Here is a 22,607-nt window from a genome sequence, read left to right as displayed (position 1 = left end):
ATCTAAATAAAAAATTGATTTTAATAGTTATTTTAATTTAAAGGGTATTTAAAATATATTTAATATGTTTTATTTATTATTTGTATTATAAAAGTATTTTAATTTAAACAACAATTATTGGGGTTTTTTTGGATTTTGTTGTCTGTTCTGTAAAGATCTTTGTGTTACACGTTGGATAAAAACAATTAAAAACTGAGTCATTAACAAGTTAAAATAAGTTATTGTAGCTACAAAAACCAAATATACATGTTAAGAGAGCCCGAAACTACTTTCAGGTACTTCTCCTTTTTCTTATTTTTTTTTACTAGTAAAGTTGAAGTTTCACTCAGAATCATTTGTTTTTTCTACTTCTTAAACTCTCTTAAACGCCCTTAAACTTATCAAATTGTCTTAAACTCTCTTAAACTGTATTAAACTTCTTAAACTCTGTTAAACATTTTAAACTTATCAAACTCTCTTAAACTTGTTAAACTCTGTTAAACTTATCAAATTCTCTCAAACTCTATTAAACTTTGTTCAACTTCTTAAACTTTCTCAAAATATCTTTAACTTCTCAAACTCCCTTAAACTTCTTAAGCTCCCTTAAAATTCTTAAACTCTCTTAAACTCCCTTAAACTTATCAAACTCTGTTAAACTTCTTAAACTTTCTCAAACTTCTTAAACTTATCAAACTCTCTCAAACTTCTCAAACTTCTTAAACTCTCTTAAACTCCCTTAAACTTATCAAACTCTGTTAAACTTCTTAAACTGTTAAACTTTTTCAAACTTCTAAAACTCTGTTAATCTCATCAAACTCTCTTAAACTCTTTTATACTTCTTAAACTCTATTAAACTTCTTAAACTGTTAAACTTTCTCAAACTTCTCAAACTTCTTACACTCTGTTAATCTCATCAAACTCTCTTAAACTTCTTAAACTCCCTTAAACTCTATCAAACTCTGTTAAACTTCTTAAACTTTCTCAAACTTCTTAAACTTATCAAACTCTCTCAAACTTCTCAAACTTCTTAAACTCTCTTAAACGTATCAAACTTGTTAAACTCTATTAAACTTCTCAAACTCTGCTAATCTCATAAAACTCTTTTAAACTCTCTTATACTTCTTAAACTCCCTTAAATCAAACTCTCTTAAACTCTCTTAAACTCATCAAACTCTGTTAAACTCTGTGAAACTTCTTAAACTCCCTTAAATGTATCAAACTCTGTTAATCTCATAAAACTCTCTTAAACTTCTTAAACTTCTTAAACTCCCTTAAACCTATCAAACTCTCTTAAACTCTATCAAACTCTGTGAAACTTCTTAAACTCCCTTAAATGTATCAAACTCTGTTAATCTCATAAAACTCTCTTAAACTTCTTAAACTTCTTAAACTCCCTTAAACCTATCAAACTCTCTTAAACTCTATCAAACTCTGTGAAACTTCTTAAACTCTCTTAAACTCTATCAAACTCTATGAAACTTGTTAAACTCCCGGATCTCAGATCTCCCAGATCTGCCAGTAATTGAGTTTTTTTAAAGATCAGCGTCTGCGGGAGAACAAAGCCGTGCTCTGAGCGCCGGCCGGCCGGCCGGTGGAAACGGGAGGCGGCTGCCCCGGGTGGGAGTGGTGTGAGGAGGAGCCAGGGGCCCGCAAGGTTTATATACTTACCCGGCTCCTGCTCTCCTCCTGCTTCGTGTCTGCGAGCTCCAGTCTCAGCGTCTCTTCCTGCAGTCCTTCTCCCTGACTCTCTCGCCACCATGATGAAAAGCTCCCGGCAGACCACCTACTCCGTCCGCTCCTCCGCCAGCTCCAGGGCCCCCGCCGTGTCGGTGGCCCGCACCTCCGCCCCCGTCTACCGAGCCTCCAGCATCCACGGCGGCGCCGGCGGCTCCCGCATCAGCGTGTCCTCCGGGCACAGGACCCTGGCCAGCGGCATTGGCCTGGGCTCCGCGGCCGGGGGCTTCTCCGGGGGCATGCAGGTGAGCGGCAACAGCGCCGACATCATGGGCAACGAGAAGTTCGCCATGCAGAACCTGAACGACCGGCTGGCCAACTACCTGGAGACGGTGCGCACCCTGGAGCAGGCCAACCACAAGCTGGAGGTCAAGATCAAGGAGGCGCTGGAGAAGAGCGGCCCCGACTTCAGGGACTACAGCAAGTACCAGGCCATCATCGACGACCTGCGGAGGAAGGTGAGAGTACTTGGGGGGGGTGTGGAGGAGGGTGCATGTGACTTAGAAGTTGAACAAAAGCATGTGACGGACAGGGGAGTAGTGACGTGAATGAGTGATGAGTGTTTGAAGATATCAGAACCCGACTGGATCTCATCAGGAGCTGCAGATCTTTAGATTACAGAAAGGGAGGGGAGGGGAGGGGGGGGTTCCTGGTCTGAGGACCGGAAACGCTCCGGCGCAGGAATGTCGGAGGGTCACGGAGGCAGGAAACCACTCCGGGACCGGGTCCCAGGCTCGTACGTCACACGACCCGGATCCCCCCCGAGTTCCTCCTCCTTTAGGAGCCGTCGGATCTGCGGACGTCTGCTCTTCATCACCACCGACGTCTGGATTTGGCAGCAAAGCAGCAGCGAAAAACGCTTTTCTCTGAGCCGGAAAGTTGATTTATTGCTGGTTTTTGTGACACCGAAGAAAGAAAAAGAAGAAAAGGACGTGGTTTCCATCTCTCATCGTGCAGAAAAGAGGAGTTTAGTCATAAACCTTTGTCCTCTGGTAGCGCCGAGGTCAGCAAAATGTCTCTGAAGCAAGAATACCACCGAGACGAGGGTGAGGGGGTTGGGGGTTACTTACATAAGAGCAAATACACTTTGAAATGAGCTTTTTGTTTATTCTAACCATCGTTGGACTTAGTTTAAAGGTTGAGTAAAGTCTATGGAAAATCCCTCGGGCGGCGTCAGCCTCATCCCCCGTCAAACGTTGCCCATGCAAAACACACAAACCGCATCACATGACTCATCCGCTCACACCCAAACCCCCGCCGCCATCACCATCACCATCACCATCCTCATGCAAATCACCTGCCGGCGGGACGGATCAGGATGCATCCTGCTCAGCGCCTGGCGGCCTCTGATTGGCTGCAGGACTTTGTTCACCTGGACGGCGTCCCAGCTCTTATCGGCCATCGGCCAGAGAGCAAATACAGGAGCCATCTGGTTCCCGGAGCTGGCTGGCGGGGGACGCAGGTCCCCTGTTACTCATTACAGGAACTCGTGCTCCTTGGGAGCTTCGCACGGCTTCTGGGGCAGGAAGTGATGTCAGGATGTCATGGAAACAAATAGCTCACCGTTAAATTTCATGTTAAAGTTTTTTACAGTGACAATAAGTAACCGTTTTCTCTCGTGAAACCCCTTTCCAGGTGTTCGACGCCACCACCGACAACGCCCGCCTGGTCCTGAACATCGACAACGCTCGCCTGGCGGCCGACGACTTCAGAGTGAAGTAAGACCTTCTTCTTTACCGCTGAGACCTTTAAAAAGAATAGAAAAGTTAAATAAGAACCACGCAGACCAGCTGTGGCCACGCCCACAGTGGCCCCGCCCACTGGATTAATCGTGATCCAAGGATGCGGTCATTTGTCTCGTAGCTATCAATCATCAGCGTTGCATCATTGCTGGTGGAGGCGTTTCACAGCTGGTGAAACATGTGCAGAGTCTTTACTATTTAAACTAGGGCTGTCAAACGATATACATTTTTTAAATTGCGATTAATCAAATGTTGTCCATAGTTTAATTAATCGCATATTAATCGCACATTTATTCACACATTTGCGCTCTCTGCATCGGTCGTGGTATTTGAGACTCGACGTACTTCGATGGTAATTCATTTCAAATCGACAGTACAAGCAAATAACTTTAGTCTTGTCCAGCAAACCATCTGGCATCTTTTTGAAAGTGAACTTTCCTCGCTTTTCAAAAATATTCACGCAGTAGTCCACCATAATTTTCCTCAAGCTACAGATGCCGTCAACCACCAGAAATTATATAATGCAGTTTTTGTGTTTTTTTTTTTATCCTGCGCGTTAATCGTGCGTTAAAAAATTGTCTGCTTTTTTTTTATTTATTTTTTTATTTTTTTATTTATCTTTTCTCAAGTGGAACCTAGATCCAACTCTAGTATGCCAATTGCACGACGACAATACTTTGAGTTCTCATGTGTTATTCTGTTACGCTTTGTCTTGTGTTCCGTCCTTCTCTGTTTGTTTGTCTATTTGTTTTTATTTGTCGTGTATTTAAAAAAAAAAAAAAAAAACGCAGACCACTGTAAGTACCACCTGTGAAATTGTATCATCTCATCTGTGAATTCCTAATAAACAAAGTTGGAAAAAAAAAATTGTTGTTAAGAAGACGTTAAGAAGACGTTAAGAAGACGTTAAGTTAACGCGTTATTAACACGTTAACTTTGACAGCCCTAATTTAAACGCAAAGAAAAGGACCGTCATCCTAGCGTTTTGTGGACGACGGGTTGAACCGCCGCCGAAATGAAACCCCCCCACGTCTTGTGTTTTAGGTTTGAGTCCGAGCTGGCCATCCGCCAGTCCGTGGAGGCCGACATCGTCGGGCTGAGGAAGCTCATCGATGACACCAACATGAGCCGCATGAACCTGGAGAGCGAGATCGAGGCGCTGAAGGAGGAGCTCATCCACCTCAAGAAGAACCACGAAAACGTGAGTCCGGCTCGGCCCCGTCGTAGCTAACCGCTCTGGTTCCTCCGGAGACCCCGTACCGGCAGACCGATAGAGGAACCTGCCTCTGGACTTAGCCAGTAGTTTGTGGTTCTGGTACCACACCAACGTTAATGGCTATGTCCAGAACTCGAGTTGTAAAAAAAAATCAGGGGGGATGGTGGATTTTATCATATGGGGACAGATAATTTGTGCTGATTACAAATAATATAATATATTACAAATAATAGCACTGACCAAAACACCTGCAGAAATACTGCAGGAATGACATAGCAGCAGTTAAATGCAGCCTTCTGTAAGCTTTACATATCCACTGGGCTTACATCAAATACATCAAAACACAACAATAAAAAACTGTTTTCTGAACTTATCAATATGACTCTGTCCTTCACAGGATAAGTAAAATGGATCACTGCAAAAACTCAAAATCTTAACAAGAATATTTGTCTTATTTCTAGTTAAAATGTCTCATTTTAGTAAAAAAAATCTCATTACACTTAAAACAAGACTCATCACTGGAAAAAACAACAATTTTCACCTGTTTCAAGTAGATTTTCACTTAAAATAAGTAGAAAAATATGCCAGTGGAACAAGATTTTTTTGCTTGTAATGAGAAGATAAATCTTGTCCCACTGAAAATTTACTTGAAACAGGTGAAAATTGTCAAATAAGTTATTTTTCTGGTGATGACTCTAAATGTTGAAATAGCAGTAAAACCACATTCATTGATGAAATGACATAAGGGATGGAAAGGGGGGATGGCAGTTTTACAGGGGGATGATTTGGACCGTTTTTATTTCAGTGGGGGATGCCATCGCCCCTCATCCCCCCTCAACTCCAGTACTGGCTATGTCCAGAGGCAGTTTCTCCTGTATCCATTGGTACCGCCCCCTAGACGCCACATTTGAATTTTCCAGAGCCAGACGCCTTTGGGATTCACCAAGGATCGTTGCAAAATGAACAAGACTCAAGCTTTAGCCTCAAGTCTCACAAAGATCACAGTTTTAAGTCCTGCATTCAGTAAACTTAAGAGCGTAAAAACCCAACTCTTTTGTAACTCATGATTTACGCCCACATCCTTAAAGGATCTGGATAAATATTAGCACTGAGGCTCCTCTCACTAATCCCTGTCATCATCAGCTGACTAAGCTGCGGAGCAGTTGTGACAACAGGCTTAAGTAAACTTAACTCGCACACGTCTCAGGTGAATTCTGGGAAGCCCTGGTTGTAAAACTGGTTCACTTGGCAACCGCGGATTGATTGTTGGTCGAGTGCAAAAGCTGAAGCTCTAAAAGTTTATGGCGGAAAACATTAAATTTACAGTTCAGGGAACCGGGCCAAGGCTTGGGGGAAAATCGGAATAGTTGCCGTTTGAGGGGGTTTGGTCTCTGCTGGGTCGCAGTTCAGGGAACTGGGCCAAGGTTGGGAGGAAACCCTGGAGGAGGTTGGTCTCTAATGGGTCACAGTTCAGGGAACTGGGCCAAGGTTGGGAGGAAACCCTGGAGGAGGTTGGTCTCTATTGGGTCACAGTTCAGGGAACCGGGCTAAGGTTTGGAGGAAACCTTGAATAGTTACCGTTGGAGGAGGTTGGTCTCTAAGGAGTCATAGTTCAGCGATAGCAGCCTTCAGAAGTTAATTACATTTAAAAGGAGCTTGAGGCCGGATTGAGGCAGGATTTATGAAAAAAATTCGTATAAGTTTTAAGTTTTCTAGTAATAATGTCAGATGAAGCGTTCCAAACCCAAAAGAATGAGCCCTATAGTGTATCTCTCCGTTGCCTTGAACAGACTGTGTGCTGCAAAATGTGCTGCAATTCGGGCCCAAATTTCCCGCGCTGGGCTGTGGATGTGACGTCACATGACGCTGCATGCACGTTCTCCCCGTTCTCCCGTGCCGGCTTCACTGTTGGCTGCAGTACCCCCAACGGCCGTCGTGGCGAAGGGTGGCGCTAGAGAGTCTCATTTCTTAAAAGGAGCCTCATGCTCCTTTAAAAGAAAAGATACAAACCAACTCTTCATAACAAGTCCTCAAAGCTCCTTTAATAGTAGCTTGTTTTTTGGGAGCGGAGTCAGACTCTCCACTTTGCCCCGCCTCTTCTCTTGCAGATTTATGCTCCGCACTTCAGAGGTTCAGCAAATGTAGCGAAATTAGAAACTAGAGGAGTTAAAAATGTAGAAAAAGGGAGGATTATATCACAATGTGGGTTTGTGATCCAAGATGAGAAAGTTGGGTTGTTGGCCGGGACTCATTTACTCAAAAGACTCAAAAGTTAGTTTTCAAGCACGAAATTAAAAAAAACCACGATTCATCATGTGTATCCCCTTTAATCATGTGGATCCGTTTGTCTTTTAGGAAGTCATGGAGCTCCGCAACCAGATCGCTCAGTCCGGAGTCCACGTGGACGTGGACGCCCCCAAGGGCCAAGACCTGGCCCAGATCATGGCGGAGATCAGAGCCAAGTATGAGAAGATGGCGCTGAAGAACCAGGAGGAGCTCAAGGCGTGGCACGAATCTCAGGTGGAGGATCGACGACAACGACCCCGTACGGGGAAGAACGAGAACTTTTTTTTATTAAATCGGCTTCCTTATCTTTTTGGGTTTTGTGGTTACAGATAACAGAAGTCCAGACACAGGTGACACAGAACACAGAGGCCCTCAAGGGCGCCCATACAGAGGTGAACGATCTCCGCAGACAGATACAGACCCTGGAGATCGAGCTGGAGTCACAGAAGAGCCTGGTGAGATCCCCCCCCGCACACACACACACGTTTTGGATAAAAAATGCAAAAAAAAGAATCGTCATGGTGATATTTATTTATTTATTTTTATTTATTTATTTTTTTAATCTTTTCACTTATTTTTTCTTTTACATGAAAAAAATCGTCATGATGCTAATTATACTTTTTTTTTATTTCATTATAATTTTTTTCATCTTCTCATTCATTTTTTAGCATAATCTTTTTATGAAATAATAAAAATAATAACCCCCCCCCCACCAGACACACAGACGAGTTTTTGGAGGAAAAAAAACGCAAAAAAAAAAAAAAAAAAAAAACGCAAAAAAAGGCGATGAAGATTTTTTTATTTTGAAATTTAAATTTTTTTATATCTTTTCATTCATTTTATTTTTTTCCATAATCTTTTTATTAAATAACACACACACATGTTTTTGGAAAAAAAAAAATCGACATTTTTTATTTTATTTTATAATTTCTTTTAATATATTTGTAATTATTTATTTTTTCCATGATATTTTTATGAAATAATACAAATCCCCCACCCTCCCGTAACCCCCAACTCAGCACTTCAAGTCGCACTCATTTACTTCTGTTGACACGAGCTTCACACTCGGTTGACCCGTCGCCACGGCGACGTCATCGCTGACCTGGCTCTTCTCCCCCCCCTGCAGAAAGCCTCCATGGAGGGCACGCTGAGGGACACGGAGATGCGCTACAACATGGAGATCGAGTCCCTGAACACCATCCTCCTGGGGCTGGAGTCGGAGCTGACGCAGCTGCGCAACAACATCCAGCTGCAGACGCAGGACTACGAGGCGCTGCTCAACACCAAGATGAAGCTGGAGGCCGAGATCGCCACGTACAGGCGGCTGCTGGACGGGGAGGACTTCAAGTAAGTAGGTCTCGTTCCTTTCCCCCCCCCCTCCCACGGCACCGACCCAGAGCCGCCCGCCGGTCCCTAACCCGGGTCCTCACGCCTCTTCTGTCTCCGTTCAGGCTGCAGGACGCTCTGGACGAGAGGACCAGCAAGACCACCAAGGTGATGACCGTCACGCAGACCCTGGTGGACGGCAAGGTGGTCTCCTCCAGCACAGAGACCAAGAACCTGTAAACCCCGGCAGAACCGACCAGACCCCCCTCTCCGACACTAACCACAGATTACAGTTCCTCCCTAGTCAGACGACACTAACCACGACCCTCCGCCGCCGTGATTAGCCAACCCCCCCCACCCCGGGTAGACGGCTGCAGCACAGGCTGACCAAAGACTGGATGAGAGGAGAGCAGGGGCCGTCTTTTATTTATTTCATCGCAGTTTATTTATATGATGGTGTGCGGAAGTTTACTAAAGTTTTGGAATTCGGGAGTCGTGAGCTTTTACAGACAAAATTGAGGAAAATTACAAAGCAACGTTAAGGGCCAACATAGAAGCAAATTTCTTTTTATATATATATAAATATATACACATGGTTTGTTGTGTGTGTTTCTCCTTTCATCCAGTTGAGTCCTCCGGTTGTGCTGCCGTCTTCAGATGTTTCAATAAAGATGATTTGAGAAGTTCTGCTTGTGGAAAATGTGTCTTATTTGAGGCCGTGTTTACACATAGCCGGGTATTTACAAAAAAACGGATATTTCCCCCTCTACGTTTTGAAAAATACCATCATTTACACAAACCCGCATAAATACGCTGTTATGGGGCGCTATGAACAGCCAAACCTACAGGGGGCAGTGTAACGAGAATATAAAGTCATGCTAGCCAATCAGAATCCTGGAAAAAAAACATCAACAAATGAAACGTGTAACTGCCAGTTACTTCCAAAAGGAGTTACCTTTAAGTGTGACGTTGGAATATAAAACAGGTAAAATACAAGAAAACATTGATGGTGGCCAAACGTGTAAACGGGGCCTGAAGCTACTCAAATAAAACCATCACATTTGAAGAAATGAGGCTCTTTAGTTCATCGGTTCCTCTTTGGTGCAACGTGGAGGTTAAAAACCGTAAAGGATCGAGTGTCTGCACCTGAATCTGTTAGTAATTGAGGTTGGAGTCGGGTCCAGACGTAGGAGAGCAGTTTCCCAGAAACAGTGATTTATTTAACTAAACAAACAAAAGCGCTGCTTAGCAGGATGGCAAAAACCCGGAACAAGAATCAAAATCTACAAACCCTGACATGGAAACACGGAGGGAGGAAACAGTACAGACCAGCAGAGAGCAAAGGGAAAGACAAGACCAGATATACACAAGGGTTAACGAGACACAGGTCAGGGCAGATGGGAAACAGGAAAGTCAAGACGTAACTGAAACACAAAAGACACGGGCTTCAAAATAAAACAGGAAACTACCAAAACCATAACAGATCCAAGATCAAAACGATGAGCCCGGCGGGCCGGATTTCAGCCTCCGATGGGTCTCGCCATCGTTGCATCTGAACCCTCCTGGATTGTGTTTCCCACGCTGCACCTGAAGCAGCAAACTCTGCCAGGACAAGCTCTTGCATTTTCATTTCTGAGCTTGCCGTTGGGGTTGCATCTCTGCATTTCCTTAAAAAGTCATCAACCAGTTTGACGAAGCGGAAAAAGAAGTTTCACAATCGACGCTGCAGCTAAAGGGATATCTCCCTATTTGTTTACTCGTGTGTGCATGAGGGCGTCATTGACTACGTTTACATGCAGTTGAAATTGGGGTTAAGGTCAATAGTCCGGTTACTGAAACATTCGTAATATTCCGTTTACATGCATGAGAAAACAGGGTTATCCCTGTATATATGGTAATTGTAATAATTGGGATATCTCCATCAAACCAGCGACGCACGGAGAACATCATGACTCAATTCTCGTCATTTCCACTTCTTCTTCCTGTATCCAAATCCAAAACAACAACAATAACAGCAGCACGGCGGATAATCAACAGCCCAGTAGAAGTCGTTTTGTTTCTTGGCCCTGTAGTTCGCCTTTTTCATCGTTTTCCAGCGGAGCTTGATCTGGTCTGGCGTTCGTACAAATCCTGCTTTACGCAATTTTTCGCTCACTTTTTTGTAAATCTGGCTCTCCCGGTACTTTCTACCGTAGTGCCAAAATGTTCATCTCTTTCATTGCATTTATGAAGTGATTAGTCTCCTCCTGGTCTTGCGTTTCTCCATGTTTATAAGAACTTCCTGGACTCAAAAGACCAAGATTCCTCACGAAAAGAACATGCGCAGAAAATAAATTCATGTTCCTTGATGGGGAAATCCCGTTTGGCGTTTAAATGACCAAATATTCGGGTTAGAAAAGGAGTAACCCAGGGGTCATTTTCGGGTTTTTAAAAACCGGAATATGAGCAAATACTGGTTATTCAAAGGGGTTATTGGTGTTTACATGGCCGTGCGCAACCGGGTTATTGCTAGTATTCCGGTTAGAAAAGGGTTATTGACTGCATGTAAACGTAGTCAGTGCCGACGGGATTATGCAACAAGTCTATTTCTGTTCATTTTTCTCAAAGATGACAATGAGTTGGACCGAAGTCTTCATCACATTCAATGAGATGAAGGCCTCGGCTGCACAGTGGCCGACCCAAGTCTGGAACCAAGGTCTAATTTTTCCTGAAATATTCACTCCCAACTTGGAGCCGCTGATTTCGGGTAAGATTTTATCCAAAAACTCGGACATGCTGTCAAATAAGATTAAATAAATAATCTAATTACGGAAAAAGCTGCTCGTCCGACATATCCAGGTAGTCAGCCGACCTCAAACTGGCCAACTGTGGTCCCCCCTTATCATGATACCCTCGGGTTGTGGTGCAGGGCAAGGCATGATGGGAGAACCACTTCATGCTCAGAGGGCAAAACCAATTGCGCAAGAATTAGTCACCAATAAGCTACCGATAAGTATTATTATGAGTTAGAAGACTGCTGCAAGGCAGGGTGTGATCCCATGGGTGTTAGCCACGAACAGGGTGAGCAGAGCTCAGAGGAGGAAGGGCAGTCCCAACAGGGGGACCAAGGAGAAAGTTTAGGACAGTCTCCACTGGGAAATGGGAGTACACTGGAGGAAGACACCAGTGCTCCATTGCAGATCCGCCCGTCTCGACGACGCAACGCGGGCGTGCATTTTTAATCTCTTTAATTTACCGTGATCAGCCATCCACCATCAAAGTGGGAAGAGTACAAGGCTAGGGGTTAGGGCATCTCAGCTGGAGCATATACAGGCAGGGGCGGGCTCCTTCGGTACCGCTGGCCAACCGGGCAATCAGTGAGACCCTGATTACGTTTTCTAGGGGGGTGAGTGTGGCCAGGTGAGGGGTGAAGAGTGATGGGGGGCGTGTCTCTGGCCCAGGTGTGCAATTATGTGGTGTTGAGCCAGCTGGGACAAACATTTTCCATAAAGGCGGCGGCAGACAGGTTGCTCTTGACAAAAGAGAGTGGAGAGTTGCATTTTAATTCAAAAGTGCCTCGGAGCGTTCGGCTGTGGCAGGGGAATGGGAGGACACAGTGAGTAGCAGCTCCACGCTGCAAAGAGTGCCTGTATACATTGCGCAATACCGCATGACAGACGGCATTCACAATCTGCATAGAGATGTAAGTTCTCTCTCTCTTGTGTATGATGGTTGATGCACTACTTTTACGTTTATTCATATTGTATTAATTAATGTATAATTAATACTGCATTAATCAAGATCACCAACGACCTCCTCCTGGCAGCAGATTCTGGCCTTCTCACCATCCTCATCCTCCTCGACCTCAGTGCCGCCTTTGACACCATCTCCCACTCCATACTCCTGGAACGCCTGGCTGGCACTGGGGTCTCTGGTACTGCAATAAAATGGTTCACCTCATATCTCTCTGACAGGAAACAGTTCGTTCAAGGTAAAAATGTACACTCACAACAATCACTCATCACACATGGCGTTCCACAGGGATCAGTACTTGGACCGCTTCTCTTCATTATATACATCCTCCCCCTTGGTAACATCCTCTGCCACTTTGGAATCCAGTTTCACTGTTATGCCGATGAAACACAACTCTACATCTCCACTAAACCAAGCAAGCAAATAAATAATACTGATCTATTGATGGAAAAAGCTGCTTGTTCAACATATCCAGGTCGTCAACTGAACTCAAACTGGCCAACTGCGGTTCCCCCTTGTCATGATGCAGCCCCCTCGGGTTGTGGTGTAGAGCAAAGCATGATGGGAGAACCACTTCATGCTCAGGTGGAAAACTAGCTGATGCTAGTTTAATACATAAATATACATAAACATGTAGATATGTTTATTTTACTTCAAACATTTTAATTTAAACTTTTCCAGTAATACAAGCAGGCAGCTCTACATGATGGATTCCACCCAGAAGACAGATCTAGTCCCCATTTCAACTTCATATCAGTCATATCAGCTTTTGGAATCTGCAAAAGAGAAAACAAACAAACCGACACGAGAACAAGCAGAGACACAAACAGCAACCAGTCCAGGTCTCTAAAACTGAATCAAGACTAGGCTACTGCGATTATCTGACCCCAATTATTTGACCTTTCTAAAACAGAGTGCCCCCCCTCTCCCTCTACCGGTTTGAAGCTGAATCATGCTGCATTATTCATCAGAGGACTCTGATTTGTTGAGTTAAGATCCCGACCCGGGGCTGATCCACGACTGCCCCCTACACCACACGGGAGGAAGATCGTCTAAATGAAGACATCACCACACCTTGTGCCTTTTGACCAATCGATTATCTAATGTCTAAGCAGACGGGGTAAAGGTGAGAATGCAATATAGATAGGAGAGGAGTGGCAGGGAGGAGTGCTGGTCTCCAGCATCGTATATAAGAACCTGAACTCGTCCCAGGTCACCCAGTCTCAGTCTCAGCTCCGACACGTCCTTCTCTGATCAACCAGCACGACTTCCTTCACCATGGAGCCCCTTTTCAGACGCCAGAGCAGCCAGAACTTCTCCTCCTACACCGGGATCCCGGGCCGAAGTATGCAGGGCGGGAACTACGCCTACAGCGTCGCCGGCGGCGCCGGCGGCAGCGGCGTCCGGATCTCCACCGCCTCCTACAACCGCGGCTTAGGCAGCGGGGGCGCTGGCTTCTACAACTACCAGCCCGGCAACTACGCCTCCACCGCCATGACCATCGGGAATGAGAAGGTTGCCATGCAGCATCTGAACGACCGCCTGGCCACTTACCTGGAGAAGGTGAAGATGCTGGAGAAGGCCAACCATACGCTGGAGATCAACATCAGGGAGGCCATCGAGAAGAGGGGCCCGCTGGAGGGGAGCGACTACAGCAAGCACTTCGAAAACATCGCAAGTCTGAGGGCCCAGGTGAGACCAACAACCAGCCGCATGAAATCACGATGCAGAAACGTGAAAAAAAAGAAAAGAAAAATGAGGAGCAGGTATTTGTGATAGTTGAGTAGGAACGCGACGTGAGGAAAAAGGTCAAGCTCAACAACCTCGTAAAGGTTGTTATCAGTCCTCTTCCACTACAAAGTGCCGTCATATCTTTGTACCTGACTGATTTCTCAACATTTATAAGCCGTAGTCTAATTCTAATTCTCTAATTGCTCCCCGGGTGAAATGGTGTGTTTGTTCTCTCAGATGTAAGTCGCTTTGGATAAAAGTGTCTGCTGAATGACAGTAATAGTAATAGTAGTAGTAGCAGTAGGTTGAGGGGTGGGTGAAAACACACAACGGGCACACCGGTTTTGGAATGTGCAAGAGAAAAAACAAACAAACCGACACGAGAACAAGCAGAGACACAAACAGCAACCAGTCCAGGTCTCTAAAAGTGAATCAAGACTAGGCTACTGCGATTATCTGATCCCAATTATTAGACCTTTCTAAAACAGAGTGCCCCCCCTCTCCCTCCACCGGTTCAAAGCTGAATCATGCTGCATTATTCATCAGAGAACTCTGATTTCTTGAGTTAACGTCCCGGAGGCCGACCCGGTGCTGATCCACAACTGCCCCCTACACCACATGGGAGGAAGATCGTCTAAATCAGGGGTCAACAGTCCTGGTCCTCGAGGGCTGGTGTCCTGCATGTTTTAGAGTTTTCTCTGCTTTAACACACCTGATTCTAAATAAGCATCGTCATCAGCTTGTCATCAAGGTCTGCACAATTATGTTAACGACATAGTCACTTTTATCAAGGTGCAATGAAGCAGGGAAACATGTAAAACATGCAGGACACCGGCCCTCGAAGACCAGGATTGGTGACCCCTGGTCTAAATGAAGACATCACCACACCTTTTTGTGCCTTTTGACCAATCGATTATCAGCAGGGGGGGGGGGGGGGGGGGGCAATGTCTAAGCAGACGGGGTAAAGGTGAGAATGCAATATAGATAGGAGAGGAGTGGCAGGGAGGAGTGCTGGTCTCCAGCGTCGTATATAAGAACCTGAACTCATCCCGGGTCACCCAGTCACCCAGTCTCAGTCTCAGCTCCGACACGTCATTCTCTGATCAACCAGCACGACTTCCTTCACCATGGAGCCCCTGTTCAGACGCCAGACACTAGTAGTAGCAGTAGCAGTAGTAGTAGTACCAGTAGTAGTAGTAGTAATAGTAGCAGTAGTAGTAGTAGTAGTAGTAGTAGCAGTAGCAGTAGTTCCAGTAGTAGTAGTAGGATCCCTGAAGGGCGATCAAGGCCCCGGTGAGGGAGTCCGTTCCTTAAAACATCACAAAACCTCCCACTTTCTTTCAGATCGCCAGCAGGATCAACGACAACGCCAAGCTGGCGATTAACCTCGATAATGCACGACTGGCGGCCGACGACTTCAAACTCAAGTGAGTAACCACATATGAATGTTTGAGGCGGTTTCGACCCGCCGGCACGAGCGTCTCTGACGTGTGGCGTTCCCTGACAGGATGGAGTACGAGACATCGATGCGGATGGCCGTGGAGGCCGACGTGGCCCGGCTGAGGAAGCTCCTGGACGACACCAACGTCTTCCGAATGCACCTCGAGTCTGAGATCGAGACCTTGAAGGAGGAGCTGATCACCCTGAAGAAGAACCACAAGCAGGTGAGAGAGGGGTTGCTGCTCGGCCGTCCGTTGGTTCCTCGGAACCTCTGTGTAGGATAAAGTTGCTTTCGTCAATGAAAATTATGACTAAATATCGCCCACCACCCTCATCGGCTGTTTCCTCCCCAACAGGAACTCTCCGAGTTGCGCGCCCACATCACGCAGGTCGGCGTGCACGTGGACGTGGACGCCGCCAAAGGGCTGGACCTGTCCAAGATCATGGAGGACATGAGGGCCAAGTACGAGAAGATCATTCTGAAGAACAAGGAGGAGCTCGAGGCGTGGAGCGAAACTCAGGTACGGCGGGAGTCGCCCAGGTGAACCAAGGGGGGGGTTCAGAGGTCGGGTTTGACGAAGCATGACGTGTCTTTATCTCGTCTTCAGATCACAGAGGTTAAAGTGAAGATGACAGAAACCTCTACAGCCCTGAAGACGGCCATGACCGAGGTGACCGAGACCAGGAGGAGGTATCAGGGATTGGAGTTTGAACTTCAGGCCGCGCTCAGTATGGTAAGAATCTGCTGTCCTCCCTGATCAATGGTCCCTAGACCAATGATCCCTGGGGGGGGGTGTATTTTAACCTCATTGTTTTCAGGTCTTGGACCTCTGTCGGTGTCATTATAGATCATTGATCTGAACGTGGAACTAGTGAAGGACTACGTAGGGTTAGAAGCAACAAAAATGATGCAAACTTTCTGGTTCTGTCTTACGCGTTGGAGAGGAACTTCCTTATATGGTTGTGGTACGGTGCACGCCCCCTCAGGAATCTGACCAATCAGACTATGCTGAAATGAGGAAACCGAGTTTGGAGCTTTGGAAGTTCTGCAGGTGGCAGAAATTAAAGTAAGGTGACAAGAAATTGGCCTTAAAGACTCCAACAAGAGCCAATAACAGTAGACCGTCCCAAAAACAATGAACCATTAAAATCAACAGAATGCCCTTTTTTAAGAACATTTGAATTCTTTTAACACCAGGATAGCTTGATCCGGCCAAATCCGGCCAACTTCTGCAGCTATTTCCGGCCCACTTTTGGCTGTTTGTTTATATATAAGAATCCCCATTAGCTGACGCCAAAATGAAAGCTAGTCTTCCTGGGATCCAGACAATAAAATACAAAATCAAACATACAATCAATTCATAAAGTACAACTGTGATTGACAACATTAGCTCATGGTGAGTCTGGCTGTCTGAAACTTCCCTCACATCCCCAAGACATGGCCCTTTCTGGGCCGTTCGGGCCACACTGGACCCCCACAATAGTGGTCGTATCCCAAGTCAAACTAAAGTTTGGTCATCATCCGGCTCATGCAACACAGTCCGTTAACGTCTTCCCAGATTAGACTCGAAGGTGTCCACTATCTGGGTTCCACCCATCGGCTCTGCAGAAACACGGCAATAACCTTTTGATTGGTCCAGAAACTAAAACAAGTTTTGGTGTACGGGTAATCAGAAAGCCGGATTCCTCTGCTAACAGCTGTCTGCAAAACAAAAATGGAACTCCTTCACCTCCTAACAGATTGCGTCCCTGGAGGCGTCGCTGCACGACATCGACGGGCGCTACAACATGGAGGTGGAGAAGTACAACGTGATCATCATGAGGCTACAGGAGGAACTGACTCAGATCCGCAGCAACATCCAGCAGAACACGACCGAGTACGAAACCCTGCTGAACATCAAGGTGAAGCTGGAGGCCGAGATCGCTGAGTACCGGAGGCTGCTGGAAGGCGAGGAGATAATGTGAGTACCAGGAAGCCCAAAATACACGCTACTGTGAATGCAACACATAAAAGTGCAGCATCTTTTTGCTCTTTTGCATATAATAGTCAAACGAGCTTCATGCAAAACATGAAGCAGTTTTGATATGGAAATGAAAAGGGACCCGTGTGGGTTGATACAACGCCGCCGCCGCCACATTACAGCTGACGGCTCAGGTCACGGCCACTTATACCCCTTTTCCACCAAACGGGTTCCAGAACTGGTTCTGGGCCAGTTCTGGTTCACAACTCGTTCAACTTGCGAACCAATTGAACCAGTTCTTTTACTTTTACTTAACCTAAACAGACTATAAACAGTCGCTGGTAGTGGTACCGGACCAGCAGGTGTTTCCACACTGGCACCGTCCAGGTCCAGGTTCCAGGTCCAGGTTCCAGGGTCCAGGTCCAGCCGGAGCCGGCCGGAGGGAGGCAGCTACGCTCATCGATTGTGCCGCGTTTTCCAGACGGATCAATAGTTCAGTTGGCTTGTAGCCTTGTACTAGAAAAAGCAATAAGCGCTGACTTGTAGAAACTGAGGCTGGTCTTCCAGCCAACGGCTACCACCTTTTCCACCAAACCGGTTCCAGGGCTGGTTCTGGGCCGGTGCTAGTGTTGGTTCAACTTGTGAACCAGTTGAGAACCGGTTTGTTTTTCCAAAGCTCGGGTGCTAAGGGGAGCCAAGTCATTACGTCGCTGCAAACATCAGTTACGTTGCTGCGTTGGCGTGAAAATTGAAGCAACAACAAGGTATTTGTTCTAATAGGACTTGGTCCATGTAGCACCTCCGTGGACACATCTCTAAGGGTGCTTTCGTTTTTCGTTTGTGGCATTTGTGTTCACAAGGCAACCATCTGTAGTGGTTCAAAGCTGTTAACAAATGCCATTCGCGAACCAACTGCTCTCTCATTGGTCAGAACTGAACGCGGAATGAGTTTCCTCTTCCGTACCCCGGGAAAAACAACAATGGTTATAACCCCTTTCACAGAGAGGGCGCAAAGCGCAGACCGCCGCCGCCGATCCCATTCATTGTGTATGTGCTACCGGCGCAAGAGCGGACCGCTCTGCCGCGGTGTTTGCGCCGCTTCTGCCTGCCCGAATTGAACATTTTTTAATTTCACCGTGCCATGCTGTGATGATATCTTGGCACGTCCAATAGGAGAGAAGGTGGTGGAGGCTGCGCCGACTCTTCTCCTTGCGCCGCGGTCGCACATACACATGAATGAAGTTGTGTTGGTTTCTATTATGTTCTGACTGCACCTCTCCTAGGTGATCTTGGCTCGCTTGTTTTGTGCCGCATCCGAGCACAATTGCTGTGTTCACATATACCAAACCAACCGATCTTTAGGGGGAAACGGTCCCTGTTTCGGATTAACTGCTCCAAATGGAACAGGTGTGAAAACACCCTAAAAAACAGGTTGTCTCCTCCTCAGACCACTGCTGCGTTGCTGTATCCAGATTAATTCTGCTTTGAAAATGTCTCAGTTTCCCAGTCTTGCTATTGCCGTTGGTCTTAACAACTCTGCCCCCTCCGCTTACGTAAGCAGTTATTTCCTCTAGTCCAGCAAAGAGTTGGTGCTACCTTGGAACCGGTCTTTCTGGCCCGAAGCCAGTTCTTTGTCAGTGGAAACAGAAAGCCCGGTTGCAAACTCAGCACTAGCCCAGAACCAGAACCAGAACAAGCCCTGGAACCAGTTTGATGGAAAAGGGCACTTAGCGGTCCGACGTACGCGGAAACTGCAACTTAATTCGTGCTTATGTTCTGTTGTGTTTCTTTCTCCTCGGCAGTGTGGAGGACCCCGCTACGAAGAAGGTCCAGACCAAGGTGGTGACCATCACGCAGACTCTGGTGGACGGCAAGCTGGTGTCCGAGAGCAAAGACGTCCAGGCCAGCGAAAAAGTCCAGCCGATGTAAAAACAAGCTTTGCAACAAAAATAAAGAGAACACAAGTCCCAAATCAGACCTTTTGAGTGTGTTTTCTTTTTTTTCCAGCTTTAAATAAACAAACAAAAAAATCTGTTGCAGCTTCAACTCTGTATGTTTTTATAGGGCTACACTAATTAACAGTGTTGGGACTAACGCGTTATTTAGTAACGCGTTACAGTAACGCCATTAGTTTTGCGGTAACTAATACTTTTTAAATTCTGTAACGCAATTACCGTTACCAAACAGTGCGTTACTCCATTATTTCTGGCTACAGTGAAGCTTTTTTCCCCACACGCGGAGACCGGAGGAAACGTAGTAGTCTGCATCCTGACTCGCTCTGTAGCGTCTTTTCTCCTAAAGCCCGCGGTGCAGGTGTGCTTTTTCCAGAGAAGAAAATAGTTATGGGTCGTTGTTGTCGCTCTTTTTTCTTCTGGGCATGAAGATTCTTATAAACCGACATGCCACCATGGATTATATCTGAGATCGTAATGAACGATTCATCAAAGGGTCTCGTTCTTGAGCTGCTGCTGAAGCTCATTGGCCGTTCTCAGCTTGTTGCTAAGCGACCAACGTTATTGACACAGGAAGTGAAGAAGCGAGGAGACTGTTTAGCCAAACAGAATGCAGAACACGATGCACAATGCAAATCCATACAGAACCTGCTGAAATGAAGGCTAGAGGGTTATTAATGGGAGCATTTAAAATAATGTTTTTATTTAAAGTAACTAAAAAGTTACTTTTCATAGTAACGCATTACTTTTTGGTCTAAGTAACTGGGTTACTAACTGAGTTACTTTTTTATGAAGTGACTAGTAACGGTAACTAGTTACTATTTTTCAGTAACTAGCAGGAACCATCAGGAGGAAAGAATACTTAGTTCCCCATGGCCGGTGGAAACCAGGAACCAAACCCAAGTCTGGGAGCAGCAAGAGGGAGACTGCAGGGAGAGGGGCAGGCCGTCACAAAAGCCAGATCCTAAACTTCCCATAACTGTGTTTGCACAGAAAAACATGAAAATACATTTTGCAGCGAAGAACCGGTTCCATAAAGTTGTCTTTTAAAATAAAACTAAGATGTCACGGAAAGGTTGGTTGGTACAAACGAGTGAATGAATGAATAAAGTTGTTATTGAATGTTTAGGCGACTTTTAGAATCTGATATCGAGTCGGCTGCAGGTGCTGCAGGATCCAGAAAGTGTTTCTCCGGTGATGGACCGGGATCTAGACCGGTTTCTCCGGTTTGCACCTCGATAATCACATTGTCTTTCTGCAGCAGAGGAATCAGATCATGATACTTCATGTTTTAAATATAAGTTTATATTGTTCACATTGTAATACTTGAGAGAGGTGATCGTGGACATCCACAATGTGTAGGACTCAATACACGTGTGTATTGGACTTAATCCGTTAGTATAATGCGCGTGACAATAAAGCGGAACTAGCCGTTTCTCATCCCACTAACTTAAATTCTGGTGTTCTTAAAATACAAACAAGAAAAGGAGAGTGTAATGATGCACCAACGCTGTCCATAAACATTCACAAAAACTTACGATCATAATAAAACCACAACTCTTCACGGAACGCAACACAAAGCAAAAAACAACAATCCCCATAATGCTAGCTTAAATTGGAAGAAATGCCCCCAAATAAATTATTTTTCCTGCCTCAACTTTTGACAGGACTGTCACGTTGAAATCCACTCACGTTTTGTCCATGAGGCCCCAGGAGCTCCAAAAATTTTGATTCATTTAAAAGACGGGCTGTCAGTTTAGCGCGTTAATTAGATTAATTAATTACACTGATAATTAACGCGTTATGAAAATTAACACAATTAATTATGAGTTGCAAAGTGCGCAAGCATTTTAAATGTGTCCCATTGAGGGACCCGTAGGCCACTTGGCAGTGTCAGGTCACTTCCCTCCTGTTGCTAGTCAAACTAACAAAGCAGGAGACAGACGTGGACGACTCAGGGGAGCGAGGCCAGCAAATCTTTCCTAGAGCCTTTGAACGGCAAGTTTATGTATAAAAAGAAAGAAGACGGGACTATCAACAAGAACGCTGCGATTTGTACATTTTGTAAAAAAGAATTTTCCAATCACCGGAGCTGCTCCAGCCTGAATTATCATTTAAACGCTAAACATGTCCGGACAAGTTCCACTGTAAACGTTACAGCTACTAGTTCTTGAATTGCTGTGTTGAGTCAGCTTTAGTTTTAATTTTGAATTGAGAGTCCGCTTAAGTGCCTATTTGAGACTCAGCCGTATTTTATTTCTGAATTTTATTTATTTAACTGTATTTGTATTGCATTTTTGAATAATGCACCTGGCCTAATTGGTTTGCTGATGTGCTTGAGCTTTTTCTTTTGAATTTCATTTATGAAACACACTTCACCAATAAAAATGTGGATTTCAAATCTTCTCTTCTTAGTGTATTCAATTGATTAGTCATGCACTGCAATTTTGCAATGTCCTAGAATTCTAATTCTTGCAGATATGAGATTAAAATGTGATTAATTTATTTTATATATATATATATATATATATATATATATATATATATATATATATATATATATATATATATATATAAACTTTATTTTCAGACACTGGGTCCAGAATACAAAACGAGATACAAAGACACAGACATTAAAAACAAAGAGAAAGAGATTCACTTGTGCTGTTCAAATTAGTTAAAAACATATAAACATTTCCTCCAGTGTTTCCAGAAACAGGAGGAGAACCTTGTATCGCTCTGTGTAGTCTCTGTTAAGGCCATAATTAAAGCATTCTTTGACTCCTTTAGTCTACACATAAATCTAAACATAAAATATATATATATATAATATAAATCCTTTAATTAATCAGATTAACTTTTTTAATCGCCTGACAGCACTATTTAAAAGCAAACAAACCAAAAGAGCTGCTGAACAGGATTCAAAAACCAAAAACTAAACCAGAACACAAACATGATAAAAACAGTACAGGAAACAGTACAGACCAGGGAGGGGAAGACCAGACCTGGGGCCTGTACTACGAAGCAAGTTCAACATATCCAGGATATCTTTTCCTTATCCAGATTCACTAAGCGGGACAATTGCAATCACGCTAAGCGGTCACACGACGGTGGTTATCAACTCGGTATATCAACCCAGGTTTCTCCAATCTGGATATGAGCGCGTGCACATAAAAGGGGCGGTGTTTTCAGCGCATGACCAATCGCAAGCATGGAGAAGTCCGCTGTCAGAGCCGCTTATTTCAGTAGCGAAGAGCAAACAATAATTTTACGGAAATATGATGAGTATAGGCATATAATACAGGCAAAAAGCAACACAGTTGCAGCTGCAAAATGCAGGAAAGACAGCTGGCAAAAGATCGCTGACTGTATAAATGCGTAAATTCATAGGGATATAAACATATATTTGAATATTCTGGGAATCTTAATCTTAAACTGTAAACCATGATCAGCAATATTAAAATAATAAAAGGCTTGCAATATTTCAGTTGATTTGTAATGAATCCAG

General features: G+C 44.9%; 2 protein-coding genes across 3 annotated transcripts; both read left to right on the top strand.

Annotated features, from left to right (window-relative positions):
• The first annotated feature begins 1,650 nt into the window (after positions 1-1,650).
• On the top strand, positions 1,651-8,969 carry krt18a.1 (keratin 18a, tandem duplicate 1). Of its 2 annotated transcripts, none has more exons than XM_061736796.1 (7): positions 1,651-2,171; positions 3,349-3,431; positions 4,500-4,656; positions 7,027-7,191; positions 7,287-7,412; positions 8,084-8,308; positions 8,409-8,969. In XM_061736796.1, exons 1-6 carry the CDS (start codon positions 1,737-1,739, stop codon positions 8,306-8,308), a joined length of 1,191 nt encoding a protein of 396 aa, XP_061592780.1. In that variant the 5' UTR covers positions 1,651-1,736; the 3' UTR covers positions 8,409-8,969. The 2 variants fall into 2 exon arrangements, with proteins under 2 accessions (XP_061592780.1, XP_061592779.1); XM_061736795.1 differs by having other exon boundaries at positions 1,652-2,171; positions 8,084-8,304.
• Positions 8,970-13,220: 4,251 nt separating this feature from the next.
• On the top strand, positions 13,221-19,122 carry LOC133457472 (keratin, type I cytoskeletal 18-like). The gene is made up of 7 exons (XM_061736793.1): positions 13,221-13,707; positions 15,091-15,173; positions 15,254-15,410; positions 15,543-15,707; positions 15,795-15,920; positions 16,927-17,147; positions 18,950-19,122. Exons 1-7 carry the CDS (start codon positions 13,294-13,296, stop codon positions 19,074-19,076), a joined length of 1,293 nt encoding a protein of 430 aa, XP_061592777.1. The 5' UTR covers positions 13,221-13,293; the 3' UTR covers positions 19,077-19,122.
• The last annotated feature ends 3,485 nt before the right edge of the window (positions 19,123-22,607 follow it).

This window comes from Cololabis saira, chromosome 12, assembly GCF_033807715.1.
Source record: "Cololabis saira isolate AMF1-May2022 chromosome 12, fColSai1.1, whole genome shotgun sequence".
Classification (NCBI taxonomy): domain Eukaryota; kingdom Metazoa; phylum Chordata; class Actinopteri; order Beloniformes; family Belonidae; genus Cololabis; species Cololabis saira.
Note: the sequence above shows the minus strand (reverse complement) of the source record. Positions and strands in the feature narration are given on the sequence as shown.

What these genes read in the sequence shown, in the direction of transcription:
- krt18a.1 (XM_061736795.1), top strand. Translation starts at nt 1,737, where the DNA reads ATGATGAAAAGCTCCCGGCAGACCACCTACTCCGTCCGCTCCTCCGCC. An exon ending in TCGACGACCTGCGGAGGAAG is followed by an intron (nt 2,172 to 3,348) that starts GTGAGAGTACTT and finishes ACCCCTTTCCAG; the next exon opens with GTGTTCGACGCCACCACCGA. An exon ending in TGGAGTCACAGAAGAGCCTG is followed by an intron (nt 7,413 to 8,083) that starts GTGAGATCCCCC and finishes CCCCCCCTGCAG; the next exon opens with AAAGCCTCCATGGAGGGCAC.
- LOC133457472 (XM_061736793.1), top strand. Translation starts at nt 13,294, where the DNA reads ATGGAGCCCCTTTTCAGACGCCAGAGCAGCCAGAACTTCTCCTCCTAC. An exon ending in GCCGACGACTTCAAACTCAA is followed by an intron (nt 15,174 to 15,253) that starts GTGAGTAACCAC and finishes GTTCCCTGACAG; the next exon opens with GATGGAGTACGAGACATCGA. An exon ending in TGAAGAAGAACCACAAGCAG is followed by an intron (nt 15,411 to 15,542) that starts GTGAGAGAGGGG and finishes CCTCCCCAACAG; the next exon opens with GAACTCTCCGAGTTGCGCGC.